The sequence below is a fragment of the Erinaceus europaeus genome, chromosome 12, assembly GCF_950295315.1.
Source record: "Erinaceus europaeus chromosome 12, mEriEur2.1, whole genome shotgun sequence".
Lineage (NCBI taxonomy): Eukaryota > Metazoa > Chordata > Mammalia > Eulipotyphla > Erinaceidae > Erinaceus > Erinaceus europaeus.
The window spans coordinates 101,484,783-101,505,400 of record NC_080173.1 but is presented as its reverse complement, the minus strand read 5'-3'; the positions used below and the strand labels follow the sequence as shown (position 1 = coordinate 101,505,400).

Sequence of the window (20,618 nt, the reverse complement as noted above, 5' to 3'; positions counted from 1 at the left end):
AAAGATTTTAAAAATATGTGATATCTTGGTTAGGAAAAGATCATAATCCAGGCCAGGTAGATAGCTCAGTACTAGAACACCACATTGTGGCCGGGTGGTGGCACACCTGCTTGAGTGCGCACGTTACAGTGCACAAGGACCCGGGTTCAAGCGCCCAAGCCCCACCTGCAGGGGGAAAGTTTTACAAGTGATGAAGCAAGGCTACAGGTGTCTCTCTGTCTCTCTTCTCTGTCTCCACCTTCCACGAACATCAGAACCACTCATCATTACGGAAGTAGGAGTACTGCTGTGGAAAAAACGAAACAGCAAATATTAGTGAGGAGCTGTAGAAACTAGGACCCTTGTGCACTATTGGAATGTAAAAAGTACACTGTTGATTCCCCAGAACAATTAAAAATAAGATCTGGATAGTGGCCCACCTTGTAGAACACATATGATGTCATATGCATGAGGACCTGAGTTCAAGTTCCTGGTCCCCACCTTCAGGGGAGAAGCTTCATAAATGGTGAAGCAGTGCTACCCATGTCTTTCTCTGTCTCTGTCTGTCTCTCTTTTTCTCTCTTCCTCCCTTCATTTCTCTTTCTCTTATCCTGTATCTAAAAGAAAAGGTTACTAGGAAGGTGGAGCCAAGCAGGCACCCCCAGTGATAACTGCCCCGAAGGGGGAGGGGGCAGCAGTAGCACAGCGAGTTAACACACATGGCACAAAGCGCAGTGACAGGCACAAGGATCCCAGTTCGAGCCCCGGGTTCCCCACCTACAGGGGGTTGCTTCACTAGTAGTGAAGCAGGTCTGCAGGTGTCTGTCTTTCCCCCTCTCTGTCTTCCTCTCCTCTCTTGATTTCTCTCTATCCTATCCAACAACAACAGCAATGGCAATAGTAACAACAACAACAAGGGTACCAAAATGGGGAAAATGGCTTCCAGGAGCAGTGGAGTCATGCAGCAGGCACTGATTCCCAGCGAGGCAAAAAAATAATAATAATAAAATAAAAATAGAAATTACCATATGATCCCAGTATTTGTACTGGGTACTAGGAGTACATCAGGATCTTGAGGAGGTATTTATGCATGTTCCTAGCAGTATTATTCACAGTAGTTAAAATGTGAAGCAAAGCAGGTGTTTTATTGCTGGCTATGAAATGGATAAAGAACATGTATTCTGCCTTTGAAGGATATGCAATCCTGACAACTGTTGCCAACATTGATTATTCTTAAGGAAATTAAGCTCAGTGGAATAAGCCATCCACAAAAGGGGAAGTTCTGTGTGATTTCACTTACATAAGGTAATTAGAATGATCAAAACCAAGGGTACGGAGTAACATGCCAGAAAGAGAGCTCACCAGATGGGGTGCAGCCCTTTCCACATGCCTGACCCTGGTAGGCTAGGCACCAGGGAAAGTTCTGGTAATGTGATGTTTCTCTGTTTTCTTTACATCTACATGAAAATCAAGCCAGGAACCATGAAACTGTGTGTGTGTGTGTGTGTGTGTGTGTGTGTGTGTGTGTGTGTGTGTGTGTGTAGGAGTGTGTGTAGGAGTGTGTGTGGGGGAGTGTGTGAGTGGGAGTGTGTGTGTGTGTGCGTATGTGAGTGTGTGTGAGTGTGTGTGTGTGTGTGAGTATGTGTGTGTGTGTGTGTGTGTGTGTGTGTGTGTGTGTGTGTGTGTGTGTGTGTGTTTCTCCAGGGGCTATAGCCAGGGCCAATGGGAGTTAGTGCTTGATGGACATGGATTCTGTTTTACAAGATGAAAGTGTCATAGAGAGGCCTGGTGGGAAGGCTTACACAACAGTATATATGCATTTAATATCATTGAACTACATACATTTAAAAATGAGTAAGGTCCTAAATTTATATTGTATGTATTTTATCACAGTAAATTGTGCTAAGAGCAGTTTAGTTCATATAAGAAACATTTAAAGTATTCAGACCTTTTTAATCCGACAGTTTAACCAGAGATAATTGAAAGTGACAGATTGTTAATAATTTAAATTTAAAGTACTTTATGATACAGAGAGAGAATTGTAAGTTAATTAGACTATTTGAACACTGAATAACAAATTCTTCCAACTATACTCTTTTTCAAACATCCTCAGTTCCAACTTTATCACTCCGTTATAATAAAGACACTGAATTTCCCATGTGCTCTGCTTCTGACATGGTGGCTACATATTTTGGGGTTTAAACAAGAAATAGCATGCATCAAAACAGTCTGCATCCCGTTACTCCGTTTCTCAGCTGTGACCAAGCAGTGCAGGGTTCTGGGAGTATGACTCCTGAGGGTTCATTTTGAAACTGTGATGTATTTGGGACTTTGGGTGGGTTTTTGAGGCTAGCACCTGAGTTTTGTCTACATCTAGTGCCTAACAAGTCTGATTGACTTCATATGTTATACCATAAATGTTTGCTTTCCTTTATTTTCAGCAAATATTCTCACACTGGAAGTATACCTTTTAAGAAAATTAATTTCGGGAGTCAGGTGACAGCGCAGCGGGTTAAGCACACATGGTGCAAAGCGCAGGGACCAGCATAAGGATCCCAGTTCGAGCCCCAGCTCCCCACCTGCAGGGGAGTTGCTTCACAAGTGGTGAAGCAGGTCTGCAGGTGTCTCTTCCTCTCCCCATCTCTGTCTTCCCCTCCTCTCCATTTGTCTGTCCTATCCAACAACGACATCAATAACAACAATAATAACTACAACAATAAAACAACAAGGGCAACAAAAGGGAATAAATGATATTAAAAAAAGAAAATTAATTTCTACCACTTGACTTTTTAATATAGAAAATGTGTCTAATTTAGGTAAGAGAAATATCTTAAAAACAGCAAGTGACTTTAAAATATTTTTTCATTTTCAGTAAACATGTTCATGGAGTATTATAGAAAGTTTCCTCCAGGTATACACTTTGATTTACAAGTGCTAAATGACCTTCTAAGTTCTTTACTTAAACACTATTTGTTGAAGGAAGTATTTCAAGTAGTGAACCTCAGCATGATGGCTAAAATGCTGGTAGGTCTCCTAAAAGTATTTTTCTAATTTGTTTAATTTTTGTACTTCTACTTCACATTATTTAGCAATTAAATTTCTGTATCTGTTGGGTATTTTCTAAAGAATACTTGTGTATTTCAGTATAAATGAATTTGAGAAAGTGAAGATGTTCTCAAAGAAGACATGAAAATTAATGCACTTTTTTTTTATCCAGCCTAATCTGAAAACATTACTAAGAATATTTGAACATGTGGCGACTATAAAGTTAAGGAATGCCGTGCCTGCTCTACTTGATCTCTTTTGTAAGGTATGAGCTTGTCTTCTTGATTCTGTGATAGTGGATAGCTAAGAAAATAACTGTCTCTCTAGTCTTTTTTCTCCTTGCTGCTGGGGCTCCACTGGGGTTTCATAGCTGCCTGATACCACTCCTGGCAGACTCGTGTTTTGTTTTCTAAAGACAGAGGGTGCAAGGCAGAGGGAAAAACGGGGGAAACATCGCAGCACTGTTTCACTATTCTTGAAGCTTCCTGTTTGCTTGGCACTCCCATGTTGCGACTGGGTATTCAAACAGTCCTTTGGCATGCCAACGTTGTTCTCTATCTGGTGAAACATCCCCCAGGCCCCTCCACTTACACTTTTAAACTGACTATTAAAAAAAATATTAGCAATGATTTTAATGAAAGATAATATATAGAGAGAGAGCAGAGCACTGATTAACTCTGGCTTATGGTGGTGTGGGGATTGACGGAACCTCAGAACCACAGGTGTGAAAGTCTATTTGCATAACCATATGCTGTCTCCTAGCTCCTTTCCTACACATTCTTGATATCAGAGAATTCTGTTCTTAGAAGTGTTTTTGCATTTTCTACAGCTTGTTGAAGCTGGAATGGTGCTTGACTCAGAACACTTTAACTATATTCTTAAGCTCTTATACCAAGTACAGGCTTCCAGTGAAGAAATAGCCACAGTTCTGGAAATGAAATCCAGGTAAGATAAACCCTTAAATTAAGGACCTGGGAGGAATTCCTGAAGCTATCATTACTTCAGAAAAGTCTAGGAAATGGTGTGTGTGTTAGATATTACTAGATCTCTTTTTAGTTGAGCCAGTGTGTGTCCCTAACAGTGTCAGCACACCTTGACAAGTGGCATGTGCTGTCACACAGTCTCATCTCAGCGGGCAGTCGGTGATGTTTCTGTGCTGTTTTGATTTGTCTCTCATTATAAAGGAGCTTGAGATTTCTCATGTATTTGAGGGCCATTTTATTCTTTTCATTGTATATTGTCTGCTCATTTTTAGTCCTCATTTTTAATTAGTTTTTAGTTCTTTGCTCCTTTCACTTTGAGTTGATTTTTGTTTGTTTTTGCTGTTTTTAACTAATCTAGCTTTGATGTACAGTGCTTTAATTTTGAGATTAAAAATGTTTTGCAGACATCTATCATGGGAAGATACGAAAATTTACCTGTGTGTCAAGAAATGTACTATGAAGTACTTGCCCCCCCCAGTAAAATAATTTTAAAAGTTTATTAGGCGACAGTGACAGCATAATAGTTGTGCAGAGAGACTCATAGTCCTCTCATAGGTTGAACCCCCTATACCACCATAAGCCAGAGCTGAACTTGTAAAAAAAAAAAAAAAAATGGGGCAGTGGTCACGCAGTGGGTTAAGCACACATGTGGCACAAGGCCCAAGGACCAGAGTAAGGATCCCGGTTCAAGCCCCCGGCTCCCCACCTGCGGGGGAGGGGGGGAATCACTTCACAGGCGACAAAGTAGGTCTGCAGGTGTCTTTCTCTCTCCCTCTCTGTCTTCCCCTCCTCTCTCGATTTCAGTCTGTCCTATCCAACAACGACAACAATAGTAACAACAACAATGATAAACAACAAGGGCAACAAAAGGGAAAAAATGGCCTCCACGAGCAGTGGATTCATAGTGCAGGCACTAAGCCCCAGTAATAAACCTGGGGGGCCAAAAAAAAAAAGTATATGGGGATATCTTTTTTTTAACAATTTATTTATTCATTAATGAAAATATAGGAGAAGAGAAAGAACCAGACATCATACTGATACATGTGCTGTCAGGGATTGAACTTGGGACTTCCTGTGTGAGAATCCAGTGCTTTATCCAATGTGTCATCTCCTGTGCATATTCTTATAAGTGTTTTTTTTTTCATTTTTTTTACTTATTTATAAAAAGGAAACACTGACAAAACCATAGGATAAGGGAGATAATTTTATATATCTCACCAGACTCGACAATTAAAAAAACAAGCAACCTCGTTGAAATATGAAGGGAAGATAAGGGCAGAATCTTCTGCAAAGAAGAGATCCAAAAGGCCAACAGACATAGGAAAATACATATAGAGTCACTGTTCAGGGAACTGTAAATAAAAACAGCAACGAGTACCACTTTATACCTGTGAGAATGTTATACTTTAAAAAAGACAGAAAGACCAACTATTGGAGAGGCTGTGGAGGCAAAGAGATGCACTGCTGACTGGTCCCAACCCCTGTGGAAAACAGTCTGGATTTTGATCAGAACACTAGAAGTGGACCTACCTTAGGACTCAGCTAACCCTTTCCTGGGGATTTACCCAGGGGAAACAGAAACACCTATCTGAAGAAACCTGTGTTCACAGCAGCACAGTTTCTCATACTCCAAACTTGGAAGCAACTCAAATGCCCAGTGACAGGAGTGGCTAAGAAACTTCTGGTACACATACACAATGAAATACTGTACAGCTGTTAGAAATGAAGTCATCTACTTTGCAATATTGTGGTCAGAACTTGAAGGTATCATGTTGAGTGAGACAATCCAGAAGGAGAAAGACCAGTACCAAATGATCTCTTCTAGGTAGAACTTAAGAGTAAACGACAGTCAAATTTGAAAGCTCCTGCACAGCAAACGAAACCACCACCCAATCCGAAAGACCCCTTCAGAACTGGAAAAGATCTTTACATGCCATACATTAGGCAAACTCATCAAACTCCACAACAACGAATGACGCCATCCAAAAGTAAGGAGAAGATAGAATATTCACCAAAGAAGAGATCCAAATGGCCAACAAGCATGAAAAGATGCTCCAAGTCTTTGTCAGAGAAATGCAAATAAAGACAATAGTGAGATCCCACTTAACTCCTGTGAGAATGTCACACATCAGAAAAGGCAGCTGCAACAAATGCTGGAGAGGCTGTGGGGACAAAGGACCCTCCTGCACTGCTGGTGGGAATGTCAGTGGGTCCAACCTCTGTGGAGAGCAGTCTGGAGAACTCTCAGAAGGCTAGAAATGGACCTGCCCTGTGACCCTGCAATTCCTCTCCTGGGGATAGATCCTAAGGAACCCAACACTTGTCCAAAGAAATTTATGTATATCTGTGTTCATAGCAGCACAATCTGTAATAGCCATAACCTGGAAGCAACCTGGGTGTCCAACAACAGATGAGTGACTGAGAAAGTTGTGGTGTAGATACACAATGGAATACTACTCAGCTATAAGAATGATAAATTCACCTCTGCTTCATCTTGGATGGAGCTTGAAGGAATCATGTGAAATGAGACAAGTCAGAAAGACAAGGATGATCTCACAGACAGAAATTGAGAAACAACAGAAAGGAGAAACACAAAGCAGAACTTAGACTGGGTTTGTTGTGTTGCACCGAAGCAAAGCTTATGCATGATGGTAAAGGAGGACCCAGGTTGGGATTGAGGGGTTTTGCAGGAAATAGAGAAACTTTACATGTGTATCAACTGTATTTACTATAAACCATTAATTCCCCCAAATTAAAAAAAAAAAAAAAAAAAAGGTTGTAGGACATAAGGTGAAACTTGAACTGGGTGTGGCATATTGCACCAGAGCAAAGGACTTGGGAAGGAAGGGAAGGGAAAGATTAAGGAACATTGGGATTCTGTGTGTCTCCTCGGCACTAGGCAAGAGGAGATGAGAGGCTGTGCCTGGTGTTAAAGTTGTACTATATGGAACTTCCAGGGCAGGCTGTGAGTGAGGAGCCATTGCATATTGCTCTACTAGAAACTAGGGAAAAAATGCAAAATCACCTCAAAATACAACCAGGATTTCTTCAGAAATTCACTAAGCCATAGCCACCAAGTTGTAGATCCTACTATGATTCCATCCTGACCTCCCTGGTCAGAGGACCTCACCAGTATGCCCCAGAACCTCTCCTCCCCTCCCCAGAGCCCTGCCCCACTAGGGAAAGACAGAGACAGGCTGGGGGTGTGGATCCACCTGCCAACACCCATGTCCAGCGGAGAAGCAGTTACAGAAGCCAGACCTCCCACCTTCTGCATCCCATAGAGAATTTGAGCCCAGACTCCCAGAGGGGGAGAAATGATAGAGGAGGGTGACCAGAGGGCTCTGAACTCCAACTCCATCAGGACCCAGAGAGAGAAGAGGAAAAGGAAGGACACTCACAAGTAGCAATAGGTGTAGGTGTGACTTAGAAAAGTAGAGAAGGCAGGACCATAAGAAAAGGGACAAATGAATCTAGATAGTTACAGAAGTAATGGTCAGCCCACATCTGTGACCCTGGGAGAGCCACTAACTTTCCAGCGGACGGAATGGGGACACAGAGCTCTGGTGGTGGGAACGGTATGGAATTAGACCTATTATCATGATCTTGTAAATCAGTATTAAATCCTAATAAATATATTAAGGGAGTCAGGTGGTGGTGCACCATGGTAAGCACACAAGGACCCGCACAAATCCAGGTTCGAGCCCCCAGTTCCCCCCTACAGGGAGGTCAGTTCACAAGTGGTGGAGCAGGTCTGCAGGTATCTGTCATTCTCCCTCTCTATCTTCCCTTCCCCTCTCTGTTTCTCTGTTCTATCAAAAAATAATAATAATAATAATAATAATAAGGGGGTCGGGCAGTAGTGCAGCAGGTTAAGTGCACATGGCACAAAGCACAAGGAACGGATCCCGGTCCAAGCCCCTGGCTCCCCACCTGCAGGGGGGTTGCTTCATAAGTGGTGAAGCAGGTCTGCAGGTATCTGTCTTTCTCTCCCTCACTCTGTCTCCCCTCCTCTCTCGATTTTTCTCTGTCGTATCCAACAACACCGTCAATGGCAGCAATAACAGTAATAACAACAAAGGCAACAAAAATGGGAAAAATGTCCTCCAGGAGCAGTGGATTCGTAGTGCAGGCACTGAGCCCCAGCGATAACCCTGGAGGCTGTGTGTGTGTTAAAAGACTATTGTAAACAATTAACCCCCCCCCAAGAAATTTTTTTGTTTGTTTTTCATTTCTTTTTTTTTCTCTATTTCCCTCTTTTTTTTTCATTTATTTCTTTATTGGGGAATTAATGTTTTACATTCAACAGTAAATACAATAGTTTGTACATGCATAACATTCCCCAGTTTCCCATTTAACAATACAACCCCCTCTATGTCATTCATCATCCTTCATGGACCTGTATTCTCCCTACCCACCCATCCCAGAGTCTTTTACTTTGGTGCGATACGCCAATTCCATTCCAGGTTCTACTTGTGTTTTCTTTTCTGATCTTGTTTTTCAACTTCGGCCTGAGAGAGATCATCCCATATTCATCCTTCTGTTTCTGACTTATTTCACTCAACATGATTTTTTCAAGGTCCATCCAAGATCGGCTGAAAACGGTGAAGTCGCCATTTTTTACAGCTGAGTAGTATTCCATTGTGTATATAGACCACAGCTTGCTCAGCCACTCATCTGTTGTTGGACACCTGGGTTGCTTCCAGGTTTTGACTATTACAAATTGTGCTGCCAAGAACATATGTGTACACAGATCTTTTTAGATGGATATGTTGGGTTCTTTAGGATCTATCCCCAGGAGGGGAATTGCAGGGTCACAGGGCAGGTCCACTTCTAGCCTTCTGAGAGTTCTCCAGACTGTTCTCCACAGAGGCTGGACCCACTGACATTCCCACCAGCAGTGCAGGAGGGTCCTTTGTCCCCAACAACCTCTCCAGCATTTGCTGCTGCTGCCTTTTCTGATGTGTGACATTTTCACAGGAGTGGTGTCTCACTGCTACCTTTTATTTTAATTTTTAAAAAATTTCTTGGGGGGGTTAATTGTTTACAATAGTCTTTTTTTTTAAATTTTTTATTTAAGAAAGGATTAGTGAACAAAAGCATAAGGTAGGAGGGGTACAACTCCACACAATTCCCAACACCCAATCCCCATAACCCACCCCCTCCCATGGTAGCTTTCCCATTCTCTATCCCTCTGGGAGCATGGACCCAGGGTCGTTGAGGGTTGCAGAAGGTAGAAGGTCTGGCTTCTGTAATTGCTTCCCCGCTGAACATGGGCGTTGACTGGTCGGTCCATACCCCCAGTCTGCCTCTCTCTTTCCCTAGTAGGGTGTGACTCTGGGGAAGCTGACCTCCAGGACACATTGGTGGGATCTTCAATCCAGGGAAGCCTAGCCAGCATCCTGGTGGCATCTGGAACCTGGTGATTGAAAAGAGAGTTAACATATGAAGCCAAACAATTTGTTGAGCAATCATGGATCCCAAGCTTGGAATAGTGGAGAGGAAGTGTTAGGGAGGTACTCACTGCAAACTCTAGTGTACTTCTGCTTTCAGGTATATATTCTGCAGTAGTTTATGGATATGTGTGCACATAAGCTCTCTCTCACAGAAACTGGTGTATATCTAGGTTATGGGACTTTGTTAGAAAGTGAACCACCTGAGATGAAATTAGAGTGTACTATTAAAGGAAAGGTCTCACCCGAGTAATGAAGCTGAAGGGTTGTCATTCCACACATGAAGTCTCTGGATACATTCTGAGGTGAAGCATGTTGAGGTAGCAATCGTTGCTTTACAGTAGTCTTTTAACACACACACAGCCTCCTGGGTTATCGCTGGGGCTCAGTTCCTGCACTACAGTGGGTTGAAACACACAGAAAAATGACACTGAATCACTGTATTTCACCAAATACAAAAGTAAATTCCAAGTGGATCAAGGACTTGGATGTTAGACCACAAACTATCAGATACTTAGAGGAAAATATTGGCAGAACTCTTTTTCCGCATAAATTTTAAAGACATTTTCAATGAAACGAATCCAATTACAAAGAAGACTTAAGGCAAGTATAAACCTATGGGACTACATCAAATTAAAAAGCTTCTTCACAGCAAAAGAAACCACTACCCAAACCAAGAGACCCCTCATAGAATGGGAGAAGATCTTTACATGCCATACATCAGATAAGAGTTTAATAACCAACATATATAAAGAGCTTGCCAAACTCAACAACAAGACAACAAATAACCCCATCCAAAAATGGGGGGAGGACTTGGACAGGATATTCATCACAGAAGAGATCCAAAAGGCCAAGAAACACATGAAAAAATGCTCCAAGTCTCTGATTGTCAGAGAAATGCAAATAAAGACAACAAAGAGATATCACTTCACTCCTGTGAGAATGTCACACATCAGAAAAGGTCACAGCAGCAAATGCTGGAGAGGGTGTGGGGTCAAAGGACCCTCCTGCACTGCTGGTGGGAATGTAAGTTGGTCCAACCTCTGTGGAGAACAGTCTGGAGAACTCTCAGAAGGCTAGAAATGGACCTGCCCTATGACCCTGCAATTCCTCTCCTGGGGATAGATCCTAAAGAACCCAACACACCCATCCAAAAAGATCTGTGTACACATATGTTCTTGGCAGCACAATTTGTAATAGCCAAAACCTGGAAGCAACCCAGGTGTCCAACAACAGATGAGTGGCTGAGCAAGTTGTGGTATATATACACAATGGAATACTACTCAGCTATGAACAATGATGAAGTCACCTTCTTCACCTCACCTTGGATGGAGCTTGAAGGAATCCTACTAAGTGAAATAAGTCAGAAACAGAAGGATGAATATGGGACGATCTCACTCAGACAGAAGTTGAAAACAAGATCAGAAGGGAAAACACAGCAGAACTTGGACTGGAGTTGGTTTGCTGCACCAAAGTAAAGGACTCTGGGGTGGGGGTGGGGGGTCAGTTCCTGGGACGTGATGGCGGAGGAGGACGTAGTGCAGGTTGTATTGTTATGTGGAAAACTGGGAAATGTTACACATGTATAAACTATTGCATTTTACTATTGACTGTAAGCCATTAATTCCACAATAAAGAAATTTAAAAAATAATTTTTTGGGGGGGGAATTGGGCAGTAGAGCGGCGGGTTAAGTGCAGGTGGTGCAAAGCTCAAGGACCAGTGTAAGGATCCCGGTTCAAGCCCTCTGCTCCCCACCTGCAGAGGAGTTGCTTCACAGGTGGTGAAGCAGATCTGCAGGTGTCTGTCTTTCTCTCCCCCTCTGTCTTCCCCCCCATTTCTCTCTGTCCTATCCAACAACAATAATAACTACAACAATAAAACAAGGGCAACAAAAGGGAATAAATAAAATAAATATTAAAATAATAATCATTTTAGGGGTCCGGCAGTGATGCACTTAGTTAAGCGCATATATTACAGTGTACAGGGATGCAGGTTCAAGCCCCTGGTCCCCACCTGCAGGGGAAAGCTTCACAAGTGGTAAAGCAGGGCTGCAGGTGCCTCTCTGTGCCTGTCTCCCCCTCCCCTTTCGATTTCTCTTTGTCACTACCCAATAATAATTAAAATTTTAAAAATAATAATTTAATATAGATATATATCCCAGAGCACCATTCCACCACCTGTGGAGTCCATGGTGCTGTTCATCTTGCTCCGCTGTAGCGCGGAGAGCTGAACCCCGAGCCTCTGGACACATGGTCAGACACGTGCTTTGCCCTCTAAGCTGTCCCATGGCCTGTCATTCGCTGGAGTAGGCAGTTCAGTGGCATAGAGTAAGTCCCCGCAGGGCACAGGTACCACGACCACCAATCCCCGTAGCTCTTTCTCTCTTGACAGACTTAGTTGGTTTTAATATTTTGCTTCTCCATTGTGAGTGATACTGTTTTTTTAGTTTTCTTTCTTTTCCCTATCTTGTCTGGTTTAGGTATGAATGCAAATACGGGGCTCCTGTGATGAGCACGCACATTACCATGTGCACTGGCCCGGGTTCAAGCCCCCACTCCCCACCTGTGGGGCAAAGTTTCATGAGTAGTGGAACAGGTCTGCAGGTGTCTGTCTTTCTCCTTCTCTGTCTCCCCTCTCAATTTCTCTCTGCCCTATCAAAATAGAAAAAAGGGAAAGAAAGGTTGCCACCGGGAAAAGTGGTTATATAGCGCTGGCACCAAGCCCCAACGATAACCCCGGTGCAATCAAAATAACAGTAAAGGTCTAAATAAATAGATTTTTTCTTGTTTACTGTTATGCTTGATTTATGAAAGAAATCGTAAGGTCGCTCTTCCTGGGCTAGGGAGACAGCACAGTAGTTATGCAAACGAACTTTCATGCCTGAGTGCCCAGCACCCCCATCAGCCAGAGCTGAGCAGGACTCTGTTCTGTCTTTCTCTCTATATCTCTGTCATTGAAATAAATATGTAAATCGTCGTCCTTCCCTTTAAGTGCTCTGGAATAACTTACAGAGCACTGAGACTGAGTACTGCAGCTGAGCCCGTCGCTGACTATTACACAAGGCTGTTTGGCGGCGCCCCCTCCTCTTTTTCTCTTGTGCAGTTTGTGCATTGTCAAGTAGTACTCTGCCTTTCAGTTTCTTCCTTGCTCAAAAATTCTGCATTTCAAAAAGTACCTTCTTTAAATCTCTTAGACTTTTAAGTTCCTTCTCTGTATACTCTGTGTTCTGCTCTGCCCAGACATTTCTTGCTAGCATATTTGAGCTTAGTGTGGACTTAGTAGTGATATTTTTAAATCAGCATTAGGTCCTTCTAGAAGTTTCTTTTTTGGTTCTCCCCACAGGTATTTTTGGTTCCTTGCTTGTATGATTTTTGTTGTGGTCAGTCTTTGCTTACCACCAATCCCGTGGGAATACTGAGAGTAGAGCACAGACAGTTGAGATCAAGCTTTTTATTCTGAAGTTTTGACATTTTTTAAGTAAGGCTGAAGTTGTGATTTTATTTGGAATTTCCTTTTCTTATTACGTATGACTTGGGGAGAGAACAGTGTAAGGTGTATGTCTATATAATTGTTGTTTTATTTTTAAGTCTAAAGAATTACTATTGTGTATTCTTTTCCAGTCTCCTAGGTAAACTTTAGAACAAAGGAATTGAAACAATACTAACCTTTTTCTATTGTCAAAGGTTACAGATGAGACAATTTAAAGACAGCTGGAAATCTGATTTAGAATCAGCCTTCAGTGAAGTAGAGGTATGACATTTACTTTTGAAATAAATTGCCATGTCTTTGAAAACCAGTAACAAAGAAATCTAGGGTAGTAATTATCTTTTTTAATTTTTTTCCTAGAAATATAGCTATTACAAAAGATACTCGAGAAAAAGCAGATTAATTTTTTTCTACAAGTTAACACTTTGAGATGTAGCATAATTTCTAGAGTTGTGGACCATTCAAAAATAATCCCTTAATTTCAGCCTCAAAATTAACTTCTGTTTAGGCCCAGCAACCTATAGTCTTTCACTTTTATGGGGGGTAGACTCAGTACACAAGAAAGCTTGTTTTCTTGCCATCATCTGTGGGTAACTACAGTGTGTCAACTGTCTGGGGGAAATGGAGGTCCCCATGTGCTCTCCAGGCATTGAAAGTACAAGAAATGAGAACTTGCAGGATGCTTTGCACTTTATCTAAACTCCTTCTGTATTCATATCTCATAATTGTTGGTCTTGTCATTAAGTGTTTATAAATATAAAAGTATTTTTATTGGGAGAGTCGGGTGGTAGCGCAGCGGGTTAAGCACATGTGGCACAAAGCTCAAGGACCGGCCTAAAGATCCGGTTCGATCCCCCGCCTCCCCACCTGCAGGGGAGTCCCTTCATAAGTGGTGAAGCAGGTCTGCAAGTGTCTGTCTTTCTCTCCCCTCTCTGTCTTCCCCTCCTCTCTCCATTTCTCTCTGTCCTGTCCAACAACGACGACAATAACTACAACAATAAAAAATAAAACAAGGACAACAAAAGGGAATAAATAAATATTTTTAAAATATTTTTATCCTTGAGATAATTTATTGTTGACACGGAAAACTATTCCTTCATTTATAGTAGGAAATCATAGGAAATGTAAATTTACTTAAATTTATAACCTCTTCTGAAGAAAAAAATATAACCCCCAAATGATGCTTGGGCCCCCAACCACAAATGGCCAAGCAATAATAGAGAGTAGTATTTAGAGTTGATAAAATGACAAGTGGTGGTGAAAGCTTCAGATGCTACTGCTGATCTTTTTAACATAAAATCTGTCTCTGTCTAGTTCAGGTTTGGGGTTAGCACAGGAAGTGTATGAGGACAATGAAATACATCTTTGCCATCTGGAACTTAAGAGTCATTGATACTTTTAGGAAGTGAAGTTATACAGCAGCAGCATGTAATGGCATTGTAACAACTTGTCAGCAAGTCTATAAGATTGGCAGACATTGTCTTAGTAATTTCTGTACTTCTAATTCCTGCCTGTACCTACCCCGTAGTATGTTTACATAATGACAGCTTTCTTTTTTGTCTTGTTTTCTTTTTAATAATTCTGATAGCATTGTAAAGAAAAAGGTGAATGGACCAAGTTGGGAAATTTATACATTAGTGTAAAAATGGGCTGTGAAAACTTTACAGATTTCCAGAGATTTTGTGCTTGTGTTGCTGAAACATTAACAAAAGACTGTAAAGAAGACAGACCAGGTGTTCCTTTTTGTGAATTTGCTGAAACAGGTAAAATGTCACTGTTTTGGTCTAAAGATTGTTTATGTAGTGTTGTAATGACCTATACAGAAGTGTGAAGCTTTATCTCCATGCTGGGGCTGAGTCAGCATTTCAGATAGCAGCCACTTCTTTATAGGTGCTTCCATCTCCTTATTTTTTTTTAATTTTCTTTTTATTTATTTATTGGAAAGAGACAGCCAGAAATTGAGAGGAAGGGGGAGACAGAATGGGAAAGAGACAGAGAGACATCTGCGGCACTGCCTCACCACTTGTGAAGCTTTCCCCCTGCAGGTGGGGACCAGTGGCTCGAACCCGGGTCCTTGCGCATTGTAACATGTGCGCTCAACCGGGTGCGCCACTACCCGGCCCCACCATCTACTTCTTATTAAGTGAGAGTATAATGATGGGCAGTCAAGAATTCACGTTAGACTGTCTGGTGGGTGTCTCCTGTTCTTATTCTCCTGTTAGATTGGTAAAACTGCTGCTAGGGAATGCCGCTGGAGCCATTAAGTCTGCTGTTACCTTCACCGACAAGTCAACAAAATGCAGATACTTGTGAGACCTCTTTGGACATGTTCTTTGACAGTGCTGTATTCACTAGGCATTAGCAAACATTTTTGAAAAAAAGAGCACCCTAAAAAAAAAAAAAGAAAGAAAAAGAAAACACTATAAATATTTTAGGCTCTGGAAAGATGTAAAAATAGAAAAACTGGCCAAGGAGGTAGCCCAGCGGTGTAGAGTGCAGGACCTGCACTCCTGAGGCCTCAGGCTCAGTCTCTTAACAGCACGCATGTCTCTCCTCACTCGAACTAAGTGAATATTCTAAACATTTTATTTGTAAGCACACTGTTTCTTTCATATGAGGTAGTGAATTTCCTTTCAGACAGAAGCAAGCTTGCATGCTACCTCTGTCCTTCCAGCACTGGGGGGTGAATCGAAGGCCTGGGGCATGCGAGGCCTGTGGGTTGTGGTGTGCTGCTGCCGTTCTTTATGATAATACTGATATTTACGTATTTATTCACCTTTTCCTTCCTTTGTGTGCCTTGCATTTCCCACAAGTCTGCTTTGTGTTTCAGTTAGCAGAGATCCACTGAACAGTGAAGTGGATAAGACTCTGCTGGGAAGGATTGGGATCAGTGCGATCTACTTCTACCACAAGTTGTTGCAGTGGCCCAAGGTAACTCATGAGCTGTTGTGATTGGTTGTTAAAATGGCCATTCTTAAATTTTGGACAGAATATATAGAAAGCCTTCAAATAAGAAATCATTATAGGTGACAAAAAGAGCACCAGACTAGTAAGTTACTAGGTGGCATATGAGGCAAATGTGAAAAGACCTGAGGGGTAAGACAGGCTTCCGTGAAGAGTCTCAGCATGAGAGAGTATGCTGAATGCCATGTTGACTTGAAGCAACTTGCAATTCAGAATTTATTTTGACAACTTTTAATAGCAGCAGTGTAGTTTTGAAAGAATTCAGAAGACCTTTCTTAAGATGAACCCACCATACTGATAATTAACAAAACTCCTTAAAAGGCACCCACTAGAATGTTCTGGAACACGATATGCCATGTCATCTTGATGTTTATCGTGCTGTAGTGATTCCCAGTCTTGTGTTGCCATTCCTCCGTTTTCCCTGAGGTGTTAGGTCATGTTCTAAATTCAGTAAAGTTAAGTAGGGAACAGGAAGATTCAAAGAAGAAAGTGCTATGGTTACAGTTACTTCTTTTTTTTTTTTTTTTAACTTCGTTTTAATTGGATAAAGACGAGAAATGGCGGGGAATGGAAGCGAGGCCCTGCTGCCCTGCTTCACCACTAGTGAAGCTCCCCCTGCATGTGGAGCTTGGAGGCTTGAACCCAGGTCCTTGTGCACTGTAGCACATGGCTCAAAAGGGTGTACCACCACTGGGCCTGCCCTACAGTCACTACTGAGGCAACTATTAAATGCTTGTGTTACTTTTTTTTAATTTTATTTATAAAAAGGAAACACTGACAAAACCAGAGCTCCACAGTGAGATATAGTTTATTGTTGCTTGTCTAGTCAGGAGCCTCAGGCAGAAGGTCCTGCACTCTAACCAGCTGAGCTTCCTGGCTGTGAAAAGTTTCTTCTTAGTTTAATGTGGATTTAATAAGATTTAAGGACTTGATCACTCATAAATACAATTTATAAATTTTAATTGCATTTTTATTTGTAATTAACGACCTAGATAAGGGCCAAGGAGCTCTCCAGGTTAGAGCTCATAGGAGGTTCCATGGCAGGAGAGGAACTTCCAGTGTTGTGGATTTCTCCTCTCTGAGTCAAAATAACTGTCCTACTGTGACAAAATCACACACAGACACGCAATAATTTTCAGCCAAAGACCCTTCCCCCCACTATCATTCTTTATCTAAAGCTGATAATTACCTTCATTTTTGCTATCTCAGGAGGGTGAACAGCAGAAGAGTAAAAAAGTGAAATTGGTGTTTTCCACATGGAGACATCTCCTAAAATGAAACCTTTAGGTGGAGTATAGTGTTACTAGGCAGATAGGGGAACCAGATGTGGGTCACCTGGGAGAGTACATAAGATCCCTCCTGGACCCGAGTTCACCAGTAGGGAGGAAGCTTCACAAGTAGTAATAAAGGCATCTGTCTCTTCCTATTCATCTCTGTCTCTCACACTCTGTTGAAAAGGGTGATAAGGTGACTCCTCTGAGATAATCTTATGGCAGAATTATCAGGGATTGAGTGGCTCCCCACCTGCAGGAGAATCGCTTCCCAGGCGGTGAAGCAGGTCTGCTGGTGTCTGTCTTTCTCTCCCCCTCTGTCTTCCCCTCCTCTCTCCATTTCTCTCTGTCCTATCCAACAACGATGACATAAGAACAACAATAATAACTACAACAACAAAACAACAAGGGCAACAAAAGAGAAAATAAATATTTAAAAAAAAAATTTTTTTTTAACTTGCAGAAGGGGGTCCAGCTGTAGTTGTGGTTGTTTCAGGCAATGCCAGTCTTCCTATTGGTCCCTCCTATGCTCATTGGCTGAGCATCTCTGAGTAGTTGAACAACGCAAGTCCGCCCCGATGATCTGTAATACTATAAATAGTTAATGCTCAGTGTTGCTTGCTTTCACTCTAGGGAAGGAAGGTCTTAGATACATTATATGAATTAAAAATACACTTCACGAACTTAAAAGGACTTACAGGACCTGAGAAGACAGCAGCAAAATGTCAAATTGTGAACGTTGCAGCAGAAATTTTCCTTAAGAGTGGAAGCCTCGATGGTGCCATCTGGGTGTTGAGAGGTGAGCTCTAGTGCACGTTCGCACAGAATGAGCTGTTGCTGCAGCTTCTTGCCTGCACTTACTGAAGTCGGTAATGCACTGTGGCTGGCGATTTGGTCTAGGTCCTAGTAGTTACGTATGTTGCAGGGTAACCTTGTGAAATGAAAGGAGGTAATTAGCCTAGTGTTAAAGAAGAAAGTACATGAACATTTTGTTGAAAAAATTTAAAAAATAGAAAAATTAAAATAAACTAGTTCTGGAGGCCAAGCTAAGCGCACATAGTACAGAGCACAGGGGCCGGCACAAGGATCCCGGTTCGAGCCCCTGGCTTCCCACCTACAGGGAGGTTGCTTCACAAGCAGTGAAACAGGTCTGCAGGTGTCTGTCTGTCTCTCCCCTTCTATGCCTTCCCCTCCTCTCTCCATTTCTCTCTGTCCTATCCAACAATGATGACATCAATAACAACAACAATGGAGAAAAAAATGGCCCCCAGGAGCAATGGATTTGTAGTGTAGGGACCAAGCCCCAGCGATAACCCTGGAGGCAAAAAAAAAAAACACCTAGTTCTTCATTTTACCTAAACACTGCACTAAATAGCTTACCTGATTATCTCACTTAATCTTCATCAGAATCTTATAGATTTGGAGATTTACTGTTGCAGGCTAGGTATTGGTGCACCTTGTTGAGCACTCATATTATAGTGCGCAAGGACCCCGGTACAAGCCCCCAGTCCCCACCTACAGGGGGAAAGCTTCATGAGTGGTGGAACAGGCCTACAGGTCTCTCTCTCTCTCTCTCTCTCTCTCTTTCTCCCCTTCCTCTTGATTTCTGGCTGTTAATTTTTAAAAAGTGGAGGTGGATAGCATAATGGTTATGCAAAGAGACTCTCATGCCTGAGGCTCCAAAAGTCCCAGGTTCAATCCCCCGCACCACCATCAGCCAGAGCTGAGCAGGGCTCTGGTAAAAATAAGAAATTACAGCCACCATTTTACAGGGGGTTGTGTCCCCCCAAACACAGTGCAAGACATTAAGAAACCGTGTCAGAATGCCATAAAAAGTACTGTACGCAGAGCAGGTTAAACCCCACAGTCCAGATCCAGAGAGTCACAGAGTCACACAGCAGCTGCTGACAGGAAACCCTGGTCAGTCTGTAGAAACCATCTGCGCACGGACTGCAGGGACTGCACAACCAGCTGTATCTGTTTCCCTGAGCTTCCGTTTCAGTTCCTCTCCAGTCAAAATAAATAAAAATAAATTCATAGGAATGATCCCAGGTGCAGAGTACAGCAGAGGACCACCTGCAGACAGACAGGCAGACCCCAAAGACAGAAGACGAAGAGGAAGGGAAGATGGAGCAGCAAAAGGAAAAGCAATCAAATGAGGATGACAGAAGAAGGAGCAGCTGTGTCATAGTGGCACTGGAAGTAGGAGAGAGGAACAGGAGTCTTTTTAAAGAAATATTGACTGAGGACACCCCCCCCCCATTAAAGAAAGAAGCCCCCAGATCCAGGAAGCTCAGAGCTCCAAAAACAACAAATCCAAACCTAAGAGCACCCAGGTGCATATTAAAATGGCAGAAGTCAAAGACAGGATCCTGAAGAGCAGCAAGAGGCACTTGGGGAACCCCAGAAGACCATCAGCAGGTCTCGGTGGAAACTGAAGTTTGAATGGAAAACCTCTCCCCAAGGATACAGCATCCTGCTGGGTTATCACACAGGCTTCAAGGAGGGATGAAGAGCCTCTCTACACTAAGCCAGACCTACAAGGAGTTTATGTAAAATGAAAGTACACAAAGGCCTCACCCACAGGGAGCAGAAAAACAGAGCTCAACAAAGACTGTGAGCTCAGCTTGCAGAGTTGCTGTGACAGCTGTTCCTTTTCATGTTGTCTCGGGACTTCGTTATCTTCATTTGTCTGAGTGTTTTTCTTTTTCTCTGGTTGGCTTCCTCCATCTTTTTTTTTTTTTATTAATTTATTTATAAAATGGAAACACAAGACCATAGGATAAGAGGGATACAATTCCCACCCCCAGAACTCCGTATCCCACCCCCTCCCCTGACAGCTTTCCTATCCCTCTGGGAGCATGGACCCAGGGTCATTGTGGGATGCAGAAGGTGGAAGGTCTGGCTTCTGTCATTGCTTCCCCGCTGAACATGGGTGTTGACTGGTGGATCCATACTCCCAGCCTGTCTCTCTCTGTCCCTAGTAGGGCAGGGCTCTGTGGAAGCAGAGCTCCAGGACACTTTGGTGGGCTTGTCTGTCCAGGGAAGTCCGGTTGGCATCATGATAGCATCTGGACCTGGTGGCTGAAAGAGTTAGCATATAAAGCCAAACAAATTGTTGATTCATCATGAACCTAAAGGCTGGAATATTGCAGATGAAGATTCAGGGTCTCCATTTTGGAAATAGCTAGTAGGCCTATTTTAGGTCTATTCCAAAGGTCCCATGACTTTATTCGTCTCCATCTTACCTTCCTCTTTGTCTTCTGTCTTTGGGGTCTGCTATCTGTCTGCAGGTGGTCCTCTGCTGTACTCTGCGCCTTGGATCATTCCTATGAACTTATTTTTGTTTATTTTTTTCTGGTGAGAGAAGCTCAGGTGGGGGAGGGTTCAGCAGACTTTGACAGAAGGATACTGGTACTTAGATGGGAGTAGTGGG

General features: G+C 42.5%; 2 protein-coding genes across 8 annotated transcripts in view; one reads left to right on the top strand and one right to left on the bottom strand.

Annotated features, from left to right (window-relative positions):
- The window catches only part of ZNF445 (zinc finger protein 445), a 286,584-nt gene that overhangs the window by 173,064 nt on the left and 92,902 nt on the right, over positions 1-20,618 (bottom strand). The window lies entirely within an intron of this gene.
- The window catches only part of TOPAZ1 (testis and ovary specific TOPAZ 1), a 66,872-nt gene that overhangs the window by 32,376 nt on the left and 13,878 nt on the right, over positions 1-20,618 (top strand). For all 6 annotated transcript variants that reach the window (XM_060204845.1, XM_060204847.1, XM_060204846.1 and 3 more), the window contains 7 exons: positions 2,852-3,003; positions 3,197-3,289; positions 3,854-3,969; positions 13,145-13,211; positions 14,536-14,710; positions 15,778-15,878; positions 17,816-17,981. In XM_060204845.1, the coding sequence (XP_060060828.1) occupies positions 2,852-3,003; positions 3,197-3,289; positions 3,854-3,969; positions 13,145-13,211; positions 14,536-14,710; positions 15,778-15,878; positions 17,816-17,981 (870 nt within the window). The remainder of the gene's footprint in view (positions 1-2,851; positions 3,004-3,196; positions 3,290-3,853; positions 3,970-13,144; positions 13,212-14,535; positions 14,711-15,777; positions 15,879-17,815; positions 17,982-20,618) is intronic.